The sequence below is a fragment of the Adiantum capillus-veneris genome, chromosome 17 (assembly GCF_014529385.1).
Source record: "Adiantum capillus-veneris isolate H3 chromosome 17, ASM1452938v2, whole genome shotgun sequence".
In the NCBI taxonomy this organism is placed as follows: Eukaryota; Viridiplantae; Streptophyta; class Polypodiopsida; order Polypodiales; family Pteridaceae; genus Adiantum; species Adiantum capillus-veneris.
This window is the reverse complement of record NC_140947.1, coordinates 65934124-65952861: the sequence shown is the minus strand read 5'-3', so window position 1 is coordinate 65952861 and position 18738 is coordinate 65934124. Positions and strand designations below refer to the sequence as shown.

The following is an 18738-nucleotide window of genomic DNA, read 5'->3' as shown; positions in this document are numbered from 1 at the left end:
TCGACTTAATTGTGAAGCGTGAACTGTTTTGAAGTGAATCTTTGCTCCGTCGCGGTAGAATCTTGACTTGGGGTTTCCAAGTTTGTTACAATTCTCTTTTTAGGAGAGCCAATCCCATTCTTTCTTCACATCTGCGTCAAAGTCGGAGGGAAGGAGTTGAGCATAGAACTCCTTTTTGAACTCCTCCCAGTCCTTTGGTTTGCATTTTCCTAGAATTGTAGTAAGAACACAATTGCTAAACCTAAGCTCACTCCATATGAAAAGGTAGAACAAGGAATTTTAGGAGGATACATCACGTCGAAAGAGCAAAGCACTTATTCTAAGGAAGGTTGTTGTTTTCATTGTCACATTAAGAGTCACATAAAAAGAACATGTCCTAAGCTTGAATCTAAAGACACTAAAGAACCCACAGAACCCACTTCCTCTGTCAATGCAATAAATGAGAACACGAGTGTGACCCAAGTCTCTCATGATCCTCCCATTGAGTCTCTCATTAAGTGTTATGGTCATGTGAATGGTCAGCGTTTTGTCATATTGTATGACCCTGGTAGTATGCATGATGTGATTAGTGACTCTTGTCGAAAGAGCCCGCTTTGAGGTTAGCAAGACATCTCCTTTCGAGGTGTCGGGCTTCGCTCCCGGTATGGACTCTCTCATCACACAAGAGTGCCTTGGACGTTTCGTTCACTGTTCAACAAGTGTCCTTCCGCAGAAAATTTGTAGTCTCTCCTCTCTCAAGATGTGATAAGCTTTTAGGCATTCGATGGTTTCGTGAGCATAACCCTCTCATTAATTGGGCAGCTAGTACGTTCACTTTCAATGCTAAAAGTGACTCTCCCATTGTCATTCATGGGGAGCAAGTTGTTGATGTGATTTGCCACAAGTGATTGATTTAGATCAGAAAGTCAAGATTCAACCCCATTGTTTGCTTGTGTTTGATGAACGGTTTGGCACTCCGTCTCTATGTTCATCTACATTGCATGCACAGGCTCTACAGAAGAGTAGTATTTTTCCAGTCACTTTACATGGAATGGGTATGTTCATGTTTTTATGTTGGAAGTGGTCTCAGGAATTTTCATCCTCGGAGATTCTTGAAGAAGGTAGACGCGTGACTCTAGACAAAGTTGAAGCATTGAAGGAGCCACAGAAGACTTTGTGTGCTTTCGGCGCGGCCCAAAGAAGCAAGCGTTGCAAACCTTTATGAAGTTCAAGTACCGCACGACCCACACATCAGAGTGGGCCGGCGAAGAGTCCCTTCTAAGATTCCGGATGCTATTGGCAATCTCCCTCGACGCCATACAGTTCGCTACCAATACCTCACTTTGAAAAGGAGGGGATATCACGTGACACATCCAACCCTATGTGTCCGTGGACAAGCTACAGCATGATCAGGGTTCGGTTCAGTTAGATTAGGAAGTGATCGGGCACTTTTGTGAGTCTGTTCGCAGACCGTGCATGTCCAGACACTTAGAGTAGATGCATATCCTCTGATTGCACACCCACAACATGACATGTCCCGTTTAGTCCTCATGCATAGCATTTAGTAGCAGATAATGACCAACACTAGCCTTGCAGAGCTAATTGACTTTGGAGCGTGGGAACCACCTCTAAAACCCTTTAGTGACTTTAAGTTTAAATAACTTATAAACTAATGGGATCGTGGAAATCACCTTACGTAAAGCTGTTCGACCTGAACTTAAGGCAGCGTAAAAGGAAGACAGTGCTTGAATTGAAGAGTAGATCGCAGAAGAGAGAAATCAGTCTTCTAACGTTTCTCATTAGCTGGCGTTTGCAGATTGTTGCAGCAGCCAGCGATTCAGATTCAGCCAGCATTGGAAATCAGCCATCGCCAGCAATTCAGCAAGACACAAATCCAGCCAGCGTTTGGGAATTTCAGCCCGTCTCGCTGGCTTAGCAAAATTCAGCCCCAAGCGATCGTCCTTGTTGCAGTTTCTTTGCCTCGACGGAACCATCACGAAGAAGAACCCGGTAAGCCCTAGCATTTTGCATTTCTTTGCAGTTGTGCTAGAGTTTCTAGTTTTCCGCCATTAGCCTCTACGACCTGCAACAATCCCATAGCAGATCCTCGCCGCGAGAGCTTGCAAAGGCGTGGTCTGCTACGGAACAGATTTCAGCCATCACGACAGCCCATTCATTTTCAGATTTGACCGCAAATCAGCCCCGTCTTGGTGCGACAATTGCAGATTCACAGCATTCAGTTTCAGCCTTAGCATCGTCATCGTCGTCCTCACCGTCGACATCGACATAGCATCATTTAGTATTCACAGCATCAGCACCTTGTATCAGATTGTACAATCAATAGTAGACCGCTCTCGCCATAGAGAGTGGGACCCTTGGAGGAGGGTTTGACAACTTGTTTGGTGTCGTATTCTTCTCTCTTCATCTCTCAGTTTCAACACCTTCATTCACAGTGTTCATCCACTTGTTTGTGTCCATTGCACTCTCTCACTTGAGGAACGGAAGGCTCTCCCTTCCGTAAGTAAAAGGAACCCTTGAGCACAGTTCGGAGCACTCATCTTGAGCAAAGTTCAACATTCACTTCACGTGCACCTTACAGAATGATAACTAAAAAGTTCCTTATCGTACACTAAGTAGTTCTTTTCTGCACTGTTTAACTTCCTAATCAGAAATGCAACTAGACAACCATGTTGCTGACGCATAGCTCCTATGGCGCCGTTGCTTGCATTTGTCTATATCTCAAAGGGGTCATCTCATGAGGCAAGGATGAGACATGGAGCCTTAGTCATGGCAACCCTAAGAGCTTTGAAAGCCTCAACGGGTGCGTCGGACAGGACAACATGCTGACGACGAGTCTTAACCCCTTTCAAAACATCAACCATTGGTGCGGCAATGCGTGCAAAATTCTCTATATGCAAACTATATGCCTAGCACAAACCTAAAAATGAACGCACATCATATGTTGTTTTGGGAAAATCCCAATTACAACTTGTTATACTTTGCGGGGTCCAGCTTGACCCTATCTACGGAGCTGATATAGCCCAGACAAGTAACATCAGTCAGAAAAAGTTCCAACTTCTTAGCTGCAATATACAGTTGGCACTCATATAAACGGGCTAAAACCTTCTCTACATCCCATTCATATTGGCCCCATGATGTAGAAAAAATGAGAATGTCATCTAGAAAAATACACACACATATGCCGATCATGTCAACCAAACAACCTACCGTGAGAGGTAGCAACGAGCGCGTAGATTCTCCCCCTGAATTGTATCACTTATCTGATGGTTGTAACTTGTTGGTCTCATAAGTCATTTTGACCTTTGAAGACCTTAATGGAACACTTCATATTATCTCTCTCTCTCTCTCTCTCTCTCTCTCTCTCTCTCTCTCTCTCTCTCTCTCTCTCTCTCTGTGTGTGCGCGCGTGGAATAGAAATTGACCTGGAAAATGTATCTAGCGCCTATGGGAGTCCCATTGATAAAAACAGTGTTATCTCGGGTAATGTTAGTTTGGAAGAAACCAACACGATCAATGCCTGTATCACTTAAAGTTGTGGGTGGGCCATCCATGCTAAGGGCGCCATTTGGAAGTGTACGAGCTCCATTTGTACAAACAGCACTTGTCTCATCTCTTGTAGTAATCTCTTCCAGAACCAATCCATAAGTGAACTTGCTTTGCCTGCTAAAGCTCTGCAGAAGGAATCGAACCATGAGCTCCAAAATCCAAAGACCAAGAAATTACAGGGTGAAAAGCACTATCTGCAAGCTGTGAACAATGACCTCTGTAACATTAGCTTTCAAACCAGCTCGATCTACCCAAATTGAAGGCACCTCTTCAAGTCCCGGACCACCTGTGAACACTGGACTTAGCTTTCTGCTGTTAAAACAGCTAGCTTTGAAAGTCCGATTGCGAGGATCATCCAGCCCATCCAAATAAGGATGCACATAATCCATCTTAAACCCAAGATCATCCTACACAAGACAATTAGGAACTTCAGCATTGGAGTTTTTATGTGGCTATAAATTATATTTAAGAAGCCTGCATAAGCCTGATGCATATTGGCTTCATCAACTAAAAAATCCACTAATAAACAGAGATGCATATATGGAATGTGCGATCCTATACCTGAGGATTTAGAAGGCTATTCGATGTCACCGAGCCAAACAGTGAGCGGTTTAGCCCCTGCAGATTACGATGCTCAAATGTCACACTTCCACCTGGTTGTATCGTTGCCTGCAAAACAGCATTCCAGTGATTATTTGAGCTCCTTCATTCATTAGTAGACCATAGCAGAAAGCCGTTACGCAAAATGTTTTGTGGATACCAACGTAGGCCAGCCATTGCCTCCAGGAGCAATACTCCACTCTGTTGAGAGCTCAGCCGTCTTTTGATCAAGTTCTTTAAGCTTGACTTCAACAACAATACCACCATCGTTTTCTTCATCTGGACGGGGATTCACTTCGATGTTTGCAAACAGACCAAGACTGTTTACATTCCGAAGCGCCCTTTTGCCTGCCTCAATGTTAAAAAGAAATCCTTCTTGTAGCTGCATCAGCAACCACCAATGTCCATAAAAGAAGTCTACTTCTTTATTTTTGTTAAATCTAGCTAAAGGCAAAAAGAACCACTGCCTATAAATAGTGCAAAACAGCAAATCAAAATGCTATCTAAGCAGATATTCAGTCATGTCAAACAAATACCAAATTTCAACTCATGTTATTTCTTAATTCTTTCCCTGCTTTAAACATCATGGAATTATAATTCCCAATATATCCCTTCATCTTGAGTTTTCTTTTGTCCTTTGTTGAATGAGAAAAAGCTAATAGAGAAAGAAAGTCATGAGCAAAGGCAAGCTGCAATTACAAACAAGTAGAAAAACTGCGTAAAGACAGTACAAGTAATGGAAGAAACCTATCTCTCATGAAGTAGAAATGGGAAACAAGCATGATAAGCTGCCTCAATGGGGTACTCTTCTCATGGAAGGGTGCATCTCGGCACGAGTGAGATGCCTTGGCATCTTACTCCTATGGCACTCAATAATAGCTCCGATGTCTAGAAACAGGTGTCTGGTATCCTTCCAGGTGGGCATGAGCATTGCACTCGGTGGCGAGCCGTGCACTATTCACTGTAAGAAGATGAGGCCCCTCGCTGATTATCCCTGCTGATGTTGGTGAAGCTCGCATGGTGTCAGCAGCTGTACCCATACTCAGGCTTGTGACAATGAAGAAAGTCAATATTTGTGCTATGCCTGGATAAACCTAGCTCAAGAGGTCTCCTCTCCCATGGGATGGCTTTACAGCATCTTCGGAGTTCCAAGACAAAGAAGATAGTGACCCCAGTATCTAAGGAAGAGCCATCTGTGGTGGAGAGCTGAAGATAGTGACACCAGAGCATGTCACCCTCGTGCCATAGGAACAGGCTGCAGTCTGATCCAGGTCGTCACTACACCCCATCTCGGAGTACCAATTAATGATGTGGTCCGGTAGTGTGCCATCGAAACAGGGGGTCTGATCCAGGGCGTCACTGTACCCCATCTCAGTATACCAATTGATAATGATGTGACATCAAAAACCAATTGCTCCCGACGGGCTGTCACGTGCTAACCCAATGTGCATGTGGACAAGCCAGCTCCTACTTCTAAGGTTTACGACAGCCTACACAGTGTTATGGCAACTATGTGAGCTTGAGCCTTGTACGCAAGACCTGCATGCACAGACACTTTAGTGTACTTGCATACCCTTTGATTGCACAAGCACCGCCGCTGTCCGCTAGGTGTAGGCATTGGGGGAGTGTTCCCATACAAATCATTATGGGACATGCCAAGCAAGGTTTTGGTATGCATGCTCGCTCATGAGGGGAGCCATTCGACTCCCTTGTCACAGATTGCCTAGATTGAAAAAAGTCACTAATTTCTCCTTGAGATTTTAGAGATTCTGACACGCTGACAGTATTTTGCGAAATGGCTTTATGACAATATGTACATTGATTTGGAAATTTCCTTGATTGAACTATGACATGTACTCTTTCATGTGTGTATTGTCAGAGACAAGTAGAGAAAGATGAAATGTCTGCAACATTTTGTTTGATAAACGATTTCAACTAATGTATCTAGAGTCTAGACATCTGTTAAAGATCAATGAGAGCTAAATATGATGGCTGAGTGAATGTGAAATGAATGAGATTCTAGTGCATCAAAATTTCTATCTGGATGAGATGACTCCACACTGTTATGAGTGCATCAAGAGTTCTGGAAGGATGAGATGGTGATCTAGGTGCATCACGAGTTCTAGACCGGATGAGATGGCTAGATTGAATGACTGAAACATAGTATTCAGAGTGAACTAAGTGTGTGATTTTGTGAATTGCTATGTGAATATATTGTCTTGTGAGGATGGCATTGGCATGCCTCGTCACTATATGGCACGGCTCTGGCCACGGGGGATCTAGGGCCCAAATTTGAGGGCGTGAGGCGGCTTTGATCTCGGCCGTCGGATCACGCAGTGAACTGGGGGTGAACTCGGGGTGAACTAGGGGTGAACTCGGGGCAAAAATGGCGCCCCTAGTTATCTCCTAGTTCACCCGTCGAACCTGGGACGTCTCGGTAATGCCCTACCACCACGCTAGCGCGCGTCGCTGTCCATGTTGGCATGGCACATGATCATACTCTAGTTTAGGCGCCCCTAGTTCACCCTTAGTTCACCCCCCCCCCAGTTCACCCACCTCAAGCTTACCCGCCCCTAGTTCACCGTTAGTTCACCCCCAGTTCACCCACCCCTAGTTCAACTGCGTGATCCGACGGCGGAGATTAAAGCCGCCTCGCGCCCCCAAATTTGGGCCCTAGATCCCCTCTGACCCAGAGCAGTGCCATATAGTGACGAGGATGGGCATGGTTTCCTTGAAATGTGAAAAGTGATAGTAACAAGATTTAGTAGATCAAGACATCCATGAAAGACTAGCGCAGTCTGGATGTGATTGCTAAATAGGTTACAATGATCATCATTTGTATCTGAGATTCTCAACACAGATGTGATTTGAGTCAGTATCTAATGAAGAAAGTTTCTATCCTTTGGTTGTTTTGCAGGCGGAATCAAGGGGGGATTACAATTCTTTCAAGAGGGGGGAATGTCACAAGTTGGTGAATTGTTCACAATGATGATGTGTGTGACTCTGTTCTGTACTATGACCGCAGTGCCGCACATCATCACACGACACAATCAAGTCATAATAGTGTTTAATGGTCTTCAAATCGTGTTTTTTGTGAGTGTTACAAGTCAAACGACTCTGTTACTACTTGTATTCAAACGCATAACGCTGCATTATTTCGGAGTTTTTTATGCCTCCCATTCCACGCCGTTCCCGTTCCCAACCCCTTGCCGTTCCCCCGTTCCATAGGGAGGCCCCGTTGCCGTTCCCATTCCACGTTCCGGGTAACTCTGGCCCTAGATCCTTTGAGATGACAAAAGATGGAGCCATGATATGAGAGAGAGAGATCCTATCTCGATAAACAGATTTTATCCCCACCTTACCCCTCAAACCCCATGAGTGGACTGCTGCTACCCCAAGGAAGAAAAGTGTATGCGAGTATGTGAGTGTGTGTATGTGAATGTGTGCGAGTGTGCACCCGCGCGCGCGCGCGTGTGTGTGTGTGTGTGTGTGTGTGTGTGTGTGTGTGTGTGTGTGTGTGTGTGTGTGTGTGTGTGTGTGTGTGTGTGTGTAATTGTGAGTAAATGCAAAAAAATGAGTGTGAGTGATGGCAGGAAAGCTGAATGTGCCCGAATGTGTGTGTGTGTGTGTGTGTGTGTGCGTGCGCACGCGCGTGAAAGAAAGCGGGTCTGAATGTCAGTGATGTGGTTGCTGTTTATGTGTGTGTAGGAGGGTGATACAGGTTGCAGCAAAAAAAGCGGGAGGAAAAAAAGGCCAGCGGCAGGATGATAGGGTGGCAGCATAAAGGATGATAGGCAAGTGGGCAGAGGCCGGGGCAGTGTTTAAGGGCGACAGCAACAGCTGCAGGTGCTGTTAGCGGCAAATGGCTCTGCACACAGGTCACTTGTAGGAGACAGCGAGCAAGTATGGAATGCGTAGGGTTATACAGCCCAATGGCGCGCAGGATGTACACGAGCATTGGAAGCTGCCCAGGAGGGTTAAGGTTTGTCAGTTCAAACTTTTGTTGCCCATCTCTCTCTCTCTCTCTCTCTCTCTCTCTCTCTCTCTCTCTCTCTCTCTCTCACATAACGCACCTGCTCAGGCAGCTCTCTTTCTACAATCTGCTTATGTGTGTTTCCTTCGCAAGGAAGCCCCATCTTATCTTGGAACTGCACAATGACTTTGGTTATGTCGCCCTCTACAACTTCACAGACTATTTCCTTGGTGTTCAGATTACCAAAGTTCACCACCTGGGCACAGGCAAAACCATTGTCATGATACCATTTCTGAACTTGGTCCCTTATTCTCTGCAATACTCTTGCAGTCACCCTTCTTTCTGACCTCAGCCAAGCACAGATATCTTTTTCCACATCCTTTGAAAGAATGCAAGGCCGTGCCTTCTTCATTCGAACTTTGTATTCCTCCTCTTGGGACTTCATGAAAGATTCACGCTCCTTATCTGACAGCTTTGTGATATCCACATCCGGAGGCTTTGTTTGAGGGATGAGACCGACGTTAACACACTTAAGTCCTTCTGTAGGTTGCCACTCACTCTCTGAGAAACTGACCTGCAATTTGAGGGTTCCATCTGATTGTGCACAAGCATCCATGTCTACTTTTTCAAACATCCCACATCCTGCTAGATTTTCAAGTTCTGTCTGCAACTGAGGTTTCAAGAGAACTCCACCAGGCTTGATTGTTATAAGCTCATGGAAAGGATCATCAGAGCCAACGGGTTTTCCAGTACTGTTATCAATCAATTCCACACCAGAGATCTTGTACTTTTTTCCTGAACTGAGCTTAGACACATTAACTTTTGAACCCACTTTCATTCCATGTGAATCGAAGTCATTGTCGGGATCGTCTGTGTTGGCAAATGCCATGAAATGCTCAGCCCAATTACTCCAAGGAGACCCACCCCCATTTCCACCTCCTCCACCCCAAGAGCCATAATTGCCACCTCCTCCTGCGCCGCCTGGTCCAACAAGTTGAAAGAGGCAACCCGAAGCAATGCCTGTCGCAGATCCTACAGCAGCGTACCCCATCGTCCTTGACAACCATCTGCAGTTTTCCAAGCTCTTTGCATTCTGCTTGAAGCTGCCGCCCAGTGACACCATGCCCTTTCCCCCATGTGCAGGTACAAGTGGTGACGCAGAACAAGAGAGCTTGTGATGGAGCTTCATGGAGTAATGGCCCATGCAAGGATGTTCCTGGGAAGTTGGCTCCAAGCTCTGCTGGGAGCTGCAAGGAACAATAAATTTTGAGGTTTGCACAGACCAAATAGTCGGTCAGTACAACAAACAATCTCTCTCTCTCTCTCGTTTGAGCTCACTGCCAATGCCTGTAAACGACGAGTACTTACAACGAAGCCATGGCTGCCGAGCCTTCCCCTCGACAATCTCACCGCGAGCAATCTTGCTCTGATGCCAGAGAGGATGTTTTTTACTAACTTAATTCTATCTTGTGAGGGCCATTGCATCACATTTTTTACTTGCTAGAATTTCCAGAGAGTGAGGACTTAGGCAGGGGTCATGCGAAGCACACTTATCAGTCACTTTTCATTTGCAACTACTACTATGCCTCACAATTATCAGTTACTTTTCAAGACAATTGTGCCTCATGCACGAGCACATGTGCACCTTTCATTTGTCTCATACGCAACTATGCAAGTCTTCTTGCAACTATGTTGATTTTGGTATAGTTGCCCCAATTGCATCCAGCTTATTTTACTAGTGCTTGCATGACCACATCCTTAAGCTATCACAATCGAACCACCTTGAATTCCACAATAACAAATCCATCCGTGTGCATCTTTCCAACTCTTTATCATGAATTAAGAAAATGTGGTAAATGTTCACATTCTAACTTGCAAGAATGTGCTCCTTTCTAACCTGTATCCTTAAATGTAACACCACTTGAATGAGTTTGCCCTAGCTAGACGGAAAGTATATATGATGCATATATATGGTATAATAGCAAGGTTCTTACATTGGCAAATTGACTTGACCTTAACATGAGGCAAAGATGGTGGTTAGAAAGCCCAACGCAAACATTGAGATCAAGATGCTAAATGCACGGATAACTTTTTGACAAATGCTCTAGTAGCACAAGCTTTACTTGCAGCCATGTCCATTCCTAAAAACCCTTCATAATATTAAGGTTGTCATAAAATCTAATATCTAACCAACCCAAATGATTTTCTCATATTAAACTGATCATTTAATGTGGAAGAATAAACGGGAACAAAAGTTAGAATATAGACATGTGTTTATGGATCTGTCTCAATACGCGGCCAAGGTCAAAAAGGGGTCCAAATGAGAGATGGTATGTTAAAGAGCAATGTTACCTAATGGAGCTTAAAGACTGTAGGGTTAGCTTCATTAAAGACCTCCAAAAGTTAGTGTTCAAAAGTCCTTTGACCTTAGGCAAGCTAGGGCTGACCCTGAGGTCGGAATCCTATCCAAGCATGAGATGCTTGTTGGCTTGCTAAATGCTAGTGGGAACCTTACCCAAAAGCTTGAGGTATTTCTCACATGCTTAAATGATTAAAGTTCTTGAAGTATTCAATTCAAAGATAACTCTCAAGAGGCATCAACGTTTCCATGCTTGATTGACTAAGTCCTTCAAGTATTCAATTCAACCAAATGATTTAATAAGCATAAAAACCACATGTTCAAATGATCCTCCACATGTGGCCCTCGTGATGTGTTTGAATGCTATTGGATATGTTTTAAAGGGGTCCAATGAGAATTTAGATACATAAAAATAAATATTAAGTTATTTCTCTCAAAGAGGAAAAAGAGGACACATGTCCAAATGAAATAATGAAATAATGAAATAATACGAGAGAGAGAGGTGTGGACCAACCATGAGAGGGGGGGTATACTCTCTCCCCCCACACACACACACATTCTCTCATTGTGTGGAGTGCAAAGTGCAAGAGCTCCATCTCCTTCTCCAAGCTTGTTGAGAAGTGGAGAGCCTACACCAACACTCTTGGCTATGGAATGCAAATCCAACCAAGAGCCATGCTTCAATGCTTAATCTTGACATCTCCTTCACCTTCATTACTATGCTATTATGCTATGCTAAGCAAGAACAGTGATAATAAGTGAGGAACTATTTCTTTCTCCTATGGATGATTCTTCTTCCTCTTCCCTACCCTCATTCCCAGCTAGCTCTCTCCACCTTCGAAAGTGTTTGAGGCCTTGGGAATGAGGCTTGGGATAGTTAACGCTTTTTGCAAAGTTTAGTTAAGCTCGTGATGCATGAAGCTTTCCATCTTCATAGCATCACCAAGGTCACAAGGAACACAAAGATGATTGTATTGTAACAAGTCTCTCTTGATGGGAGAATCTATAATACAAACGCCTTTTGGAGGGGGGACCGGCTCCAAGTAAATCCGGTCCTCAACTATTGTCATGTTCTCTAATACTCTCTCTTGCAAAATTATTGTTCTTGTCAAGTTAATTAAGTACTATGTTCATGTTGCTTCCATCAATTATGTTCGCCCTCTATGTTCTCAAAGTAATCTCAAAAAAATGCTTACTCTAATTCTCTTAATTCCACTATTCTCAAAGTTCATAGGCCATTTCCATTACATTGGTATCAGAGCATTTGGTTTGTCTTTTCTAGCTTAAGAAGAGAGGTCCTTAAGTAGCCTATTAATGCTTGATTTTGTTAATTACGTTAGGGTAAGTGGGACTGGGATCTATTATCGATTTTGTTGATCCCACTATGTGGGATATGGTGCACACCTCGAGAGCTTTGGTTTTAATAATGGGGTCTTTTTAGACTTGCCTACGGCTTTACCATTATTGAGCGGCAATTCTGCTATGTTAGACCCACTCCACTACTCTCTATAATTAACCAATTCGAGCCGTGGGTGTAGATACTTAAGTGCTTATATTCAAAGGCTAAGAGGAGTAGCGACTAAGGTTTTGAGTTGCCAAAGAATACACTAAGTAAACACATAAGTATAATTAGCATGGCTGGCAATAACCAAGAGAGTAGAGAACATTGATAACTTTGATTTTACACATGAAGGTGCTAATGATGATGCCCCCATGTTTATCAATTATCTTGTTACTAGGTTGCATCAAGCTATGGGCAACCCTACCTTGCAAGCCGAAGTTACTCAACAACTTCGTGCTTATGGGATTTCCCTTCCTCTCCAAGAGGAGAGAGAGCTTAGGATGCCTCTTAATGAGAACCCCCAAATAAGACTCTCTCCCATACGAGAGGAGGAGTCCAAAGAACAAGAAAATAATGAATCCCTAAGTTCCTCTGAAGATGTGGCTCCACGAAGACGACGGTCTAGACGATCGCCAACTCTCCCTATGAGGAAATTTTTAACACACAGTCCTTCTCCTCGTCGCTTCGAAAGGGAAGAGAGGAAACAAAGGAAGAAAAGGTCAAGAAAGAGATCACCCTCTTCTCCTTCTTCTTCACCTTCCTCCTCTTTCGACGAAAGCTATGGCTATTCTCATAGAGAATACAAGAGGGGAGGACATCACAAATCATACCCTGCATGGCGAAGATCACAAAAGCTCAAGAAGTTCAAAGAGGGAGGAAAGAGTATCTCTTTTCTCACCTATGATGGCTTGGTGCCACCAACAAAGTATTGGCCTTCATCCAACAACTTGATACGGCCTTTGGAGATGAGGGCTTCACGGAGTCCTTCAAGCTACGCCATGTAGCTATGCACTTCCAAAAATCAGCTCATCAATGGTGGGCTAGCCTTCGTGGCAATGGTGAAGCCCCAAAGACATGAAAAACTCTACAAGTTTCCATCATGAAGCAATTCCTTGCAAGCGATGCAAACGACAAAGTACTTACTGAATGGCAAAGTTTGAAGCTTCTCTCACATGAGTCTATTCATTAATATGTGGACAAGTTTTGGGATTTACATCTCAAGGCTACTTCTTCCAAAAGATAGACTTTGCCGAGAAAAAGCAACAATTTTGTGCGGGATTACCTAAAGAAATGGCCGAGTATGTCGACTCCCGACGGCCTGGTTCTATCACCGAAGTAATCCACCACACCATGGTTACTTCTCGCATCAATTTCCAACAAGAGGCTAGACGGAATGTCAAACCCATGGAAAACAAAGACAAAAAGGATGCAAAGGGGAAAACCAATGCCCAAAATTCTTCCCAAGGTACTTCCTACAACAACAACAATAGGTCCAAAGAAAAGGGAGTTTACAAAGGTAAAAACAAATTCTCTCATGAAGAGCTTGAAAATTTTCGCAAGGACCATAAGTGTTTAAAGTGTGGGGAGCAAGGACATGGCTATCGTTCTTGCCCCAAGAAAAATGCTCGCAATGAGACTCCTAGAGCTTCCACCATCGAAGCTCCAAAAGAGGATGCTCATTGCAAAGGATCATCTCTCTCCTATGCTTGGGGAAAGGTAAGGGAGCATGATGCCTTCATCTTGTTTGTTGACCCTGGCTCTACTCACAACTTCATATCAACGGAGTTGGCCACCAAGTTGGGTATTCAAGCTTTTGAGATGGGAGATATTGTAACGACTGACACAACTTTCAAGGGATAGCAAGCCTCCGTTACTCCCTTGATTGGGAAGTTGAGGCTTCATGTCCAAAGCTATGTCGACAACGAAGACTTTTTCGTCCCTCCTCTCCAACATGAGGATGTTATTCTAGGGGTGCCATGGTTTGATCGCATGGCTACCAACATGAAGTTCCCTGAAAGGAGAATCTACTTCACCTATAGGGGAAAGAACATGTATATAGATGATAATGAGTTTGTTCGTACTATACCACTTGTAAATTCACCAACTTTTGATAAGTCAATGAAAAGCTCGATTTCTATGTACATGACTTTCGTCCAAGAATCCACTAATGACGCTAATGGTTTATCAAATAAAAATGTTAGGAATCAAGAAGAGTTAAACTTGTCTACTTTTCTAAATGGATTCCAAGATGTTTTCATTGATGATATCCCTATGGACTTACCTCCAAAATGAGGGGATGATGACCATTGAATTGAGCTCCTATCGGGAAGCTCACCGCCTAACAAGCCTCCTTATCGAGTTTCCCACGCTCAACAAGAGGAGATCATGAGACAAGTACAAGAATTGGTAGACCAATGGATGGTGAGGCCTAGCTCCACTCCCTTTGTTCTCCAGTCCTTTTAGTGCAAACGAAAGATGGTACATATCGTATGTGTGTGGACTATCGAGCACTAAACCATATCACTATCAAAAACATATTTCCTATGTTTCGGATAGAAGGTCTATTTGATAAGCTACAAGGCCCTACCTACTTCAGTAGGATTGACCTTAAAAGTGGCTATCATCAAATAAAGATAGTGGATGAAGATATCCACGTTTCGTACAACGTTTGGTCTTTATGAATATCTAGTCATGCCGTTTGGCTTGACCAATGCACTAGCCACATTCAATTGTTTGATGGAGAAAATATTTAGACCCTACCGCAAGTTCATTGGAGTGTTCGCTAATGATATCATCATCTACTCCAAGTCCTTGGAGGAACACAAGCAACATATCCAAGTGATTTTTCAAGCATTGAGGGAGAACAAGCTTTTTCTCAACCAAAAGAAAAGCGAATTTTTCCTTCAAGAGATTCAATACTTAGGTCATATTATCTCTCAAGATGGTATCCGTATGGATCCATCGAAGTTAGAGGTAATAAAAGCATAGCCTAATCCAAGGAATCTACATGAGCTAAGAAGCTTCATTGGTATGTGTGCATACTATAGACGCTTCATAGCAAAATTTTCTCAAAATAGCATGATCATTACATGACTTAACGAAGAAGAACGTTAAGTATTCATGGACTGCTAAGGAGCAAAAAGCTCTTGACACGCTCAAAGAGAAGCTTACCTCTCAACCAGTCCTCATGCTTTCGGATCTCTCAAAGCCATTTGAGGTCCAATGTGATGCTTGTGGTGATTGCCTTGGAGCAGTCTTGCTTCAAGAAGGGCATGCCATAGCATATGAGAGCCGAAGGCTCAATACGGATGAACAGGTCTTGGGCATTTATGAGATAGAGCTTTTAGCTGTTCTACATGCCCTAGACACATGGAAGCACTATTTATTGGGGACTCCATTCATTTTACGAACAAACCACCAAAGTCTCAAGTACTTCATGATGCAAACCAAGCTTTCCGACAAACAAATGAGGTGGGCAAATTTTCTTTCGTAATTTTATTTTCATATTGCTCACATTGTTGGTAAGCACAATCAAGTGGCCAATGCACTTTCACGACGACCAAAAGTCAATGCGGTGTCTATAGCAACTCACAATGATTTATCTTCCATGATAGATGAGTATGCTATTGACCCTGACTTCAAAGATGTAATGTCAGCCCTTGCTTTGGGGAAGAAAAAGGAACCATTCACCTTGTAGGATGGTTATCTTCTCCATGGCAATAGGCTATGTGTTACCCACTCCCTTTGTGAGAAAGTCATGTATGAATCCCATGCTCCTCCCTATGCAGGGCATAGAGGCATTCAACCTACTCTTTGAGGAGTAGAGACATACTTCTATTGGCCCACCATGAAAGTGGACATACAAGAGCATGTTTCAAAATGTGGTATGCCAAAAGACTAAGTATGATAGAGGGAAGAAACCTGGATTACTCCAACCATTGCCAATCCCTAATTCATCATGGGAGAGTATATCCATGGATTTTATCTTTGGATCACCCAAGTCTATCCATGGGAATACGGAAATATGGACAATAGTCGACAGGTTTAGCAAGCAAGCACCCTTTATTCCTGTCAAAAAGACTATTAAGGCACACCAAATGGCAACCATCTTCATATCTCAGATTTTCAAACACCGTGGATTACCAACATCCATCATGTCAGATAGAGATTCTATAATGACCAGTAATTTCTGGAAAGGTCTCTTTGAAAATCTAGGTAGAAGATTGATTTTCTCTTCGACCTACCACCCACAAACGGATGGCTAGAGTGAGATAGCCAATCTTACGATACTCGATCTACTAAAGACTTATGTTACAGAAGCAGATCAACGATCACAATGGGAGAAGTACTTACCCCTTGTAGAGTATGTGTACAATAGTACTGTTCATACTACTACAGGAAAAGCGCCTTTTGAGATCATAGAGGGAGACCTAAAAGTCCCTTGCTACTTAAAGTACATGGGGAGATCTTTGTTGCTGATGAGTATAGCCGTGACCTACAAGAATCTTTTCAAAAGGTTAAGGAGGCTATATCCATCTCTCAACAAAGGCAAAAAGTTGTTGCTGACAAGCACAGAAGGGCCTTAACGTTCAAAGAAAATAATTTGGGTCTTACTTAAGTTTCCCAAGGCTCGATTGAGGCAAACTACAGGCAAAAATCCTACGGGCCATCAAAAGTATTAAGCTAAATTAGCAAAAAGATACTATGATCCTTTTCAAATCTTGAAGCCAATCGATGACATGGCTTATCAACTCAAATTGCCCAACCATTAGCTCATACACATTGCTTTTCATGTGAGCCTAGTTAAGCCCTACAAAGGAGAGCCACCAATAGAACCAAATATTGAAGACCCTCCAGAAATCAAAGACCAACAAGAGGTACTACAACCCGAAGCTATCCTTCGGCATGAAGACAAGGTACTACGGCATGGATAGATTATCCGACGGTATCTTATTAAGTTCAAAAATTATCCACTACAAGGAATACAACTTAAGGATAGTATGAACCTTGTCAATGCTTACAATGCAGCACTAGAGTAAGCAAACGTAAATGCTTTCTAAATGAACAATGGTTTTGTCTTATAAGACTAATCCTCTTTTGTGCACAACTTTAAATAGTATGCATGCTTAGAATCATGTTTGTGATGACGACGTCACTCAAACACCAAGTAGAATTTGTCACTCTACTTTGGGAGTATGATATGGACTAAGAGCAGACATTCTTGCAGCAGCTACGTCTCCCAAGCACCAAATGGACTAATCATCCATTCCGGAATGATGTCGCAGGGTGAAAAGGAATCCTCACCCGCTAAGAGATGTAGACTAATGACTAAGACTTTATCTCTTCTACCTCATAGTCGAGGATGACTATGATTTCAAGAAAGAGATAATATCATAAAATCTAATATCTAACCTGAAGGAGTACGAGCGGAAGTGTGATGCGAGAGAGCGTGCGAGAAGAAGAGCACGACGATATGGTGAACTCGCTTTACTGTAATGTGTAGAGCATAGTGAGTTCTTATTAGGTTTTAACAAAAGAATATGTGTACATACCTGGCGGCCCGCCCACTTACCTGGGCGACCACATTGGGCTTTATACCCCAACAACCTCCCACTTAAAGTCCAATGTGGTACTTTAAGTGTGAGAGAAGCTACTATACAAGCTAATATACAAGAGATGTAGAGAAGTGATGTACTACCCTACACCTAACTGCTTGCGAAAATGCGCAAAGCTCTCTGAGGGAAGTCCTTTGGTAAGTAGATCGACAGGATTTTCTGTGGTGTGAACTTTGACAAGCTGAAGTTGCTTATCCTTGAGCATTTCCCTGATGAAATGATACTTCACATCCACATGCTTTGTCTTTGAGTGATAAACTGGATTGCGAGCCAATTGTATAGCACTTTGACTATCACAATACAACACAGTCATATCTTCTTTGATTCCCAAATCTATTACTAGTCGATTAAGCCAAATTGATTCTTTGCATGCCTCTGATGCTGCAACATATTCAGCCTCTGTAGTAGACTGAGTAACACAATCTTGTAATCTAGAATGCCATGATACTGCTCCACCAGCCAATGTAAAGACATACCCTGATGTAGACCTTCGGTTGTCTAAGTCACCTACATAATCTGATTCTGTAAAACCCTTTACACTTAGCTCCTGACTCCCATAGCATATGCGCATACTCTTTGTAGCTTTCAGGTATCTCAATATTCCTTTCACTGCCTCCCAATGTTTCTTGCCTGGGTTTGACATGTATCGACTTACTACTCCCACTGCAAATGCAATGTCTGGGCGAGTAGCAATCATTGCATACATCAAACTACCCACTGCAGAAGCATATGGAATCTTATCCATTTCAGTCTGTTCTTCCTCAGACACAGGACAATCTTGTTTGCTAAGTTTCACATATGGTGGCAATGGAACACTCAATGCCTTTCCCTTCTCCATATTGAAACGTTGCAAAACCTTGTCAATATACTCTGTTTGAGATAACCAAATCAAATTCTTTGATCTGTGTCTCTCAATGCGCATACCAAGTATATGACTTGCCTCACCCATGTCTTTCATGTCAAACGATTTTGCCATCTTTGACTTCAAAGCTGAAATTTCTTCCAAGTGCTTGCCAACAATCAACATGTCATCCACATACAAAATAAGGATCAGCCAACTACCATCCTTAGCCTTCTTTGTATATAGACAGTGATCGAACTCACTACGTTTGTAGCCTTGAGAAAGCATAAACTTGTGGAATTTATGGTACCATGCCCTCGGTGATTGTTTTAAGCCATAAAGACTCTTTAACAACTGGCATACCCAATCTTCCTTGCCTTTCTCAACAAACCCTTCTGGCTGCTGCATGTAAATTTCCACATCTAAATCACCATGCAAGAACGCTGTCTTGACATCCATTTG

The 18738-nt window shown here is 43.1% G+C and overlaps 1 protein-coding gene across 1 annotated transcript in view; it reads right to left on the bottom strand.

Moving 5' to 3' along the window:
- LOC147437411 (protein TOC75-3, chloroplastic-like) overlaps window positions 1-9602 on the bottom strand; it is a 33940-nt gene extending 24338 nt beyond the window's left edge. Inside the window, exons 1-6 of the mRNA XM_086486944.1 lie at window positions 9488-9602; window positions 8220-9366; window positions 4307-4528; window positions 4108-4215; window positions 3762-3953; window positions 3423-3671 (exon numbers count right to left, since the gene is read on the bottom strand). Of these exons, the coding sequence (XP_086343070.1) occupies window positions 3423-3671; window positions 3762-3953; window positions 4108-4215; window positions 4307-4528; window positions 8220-9366; window positions 9488-9498 (1929 nt within the window). The 5' untranslated portion in view covers window positions 9499-9602. The remainder of the gene's footprint in view (window positions 1-3422; window positions 3672-3761; window positions 3954-4107; window positions 4216-4306; window positions 4529-8219; window positions 9367-9487) is intronic.
- Window positions 9603-18738: the final 9136 nt, after the last annotated feature.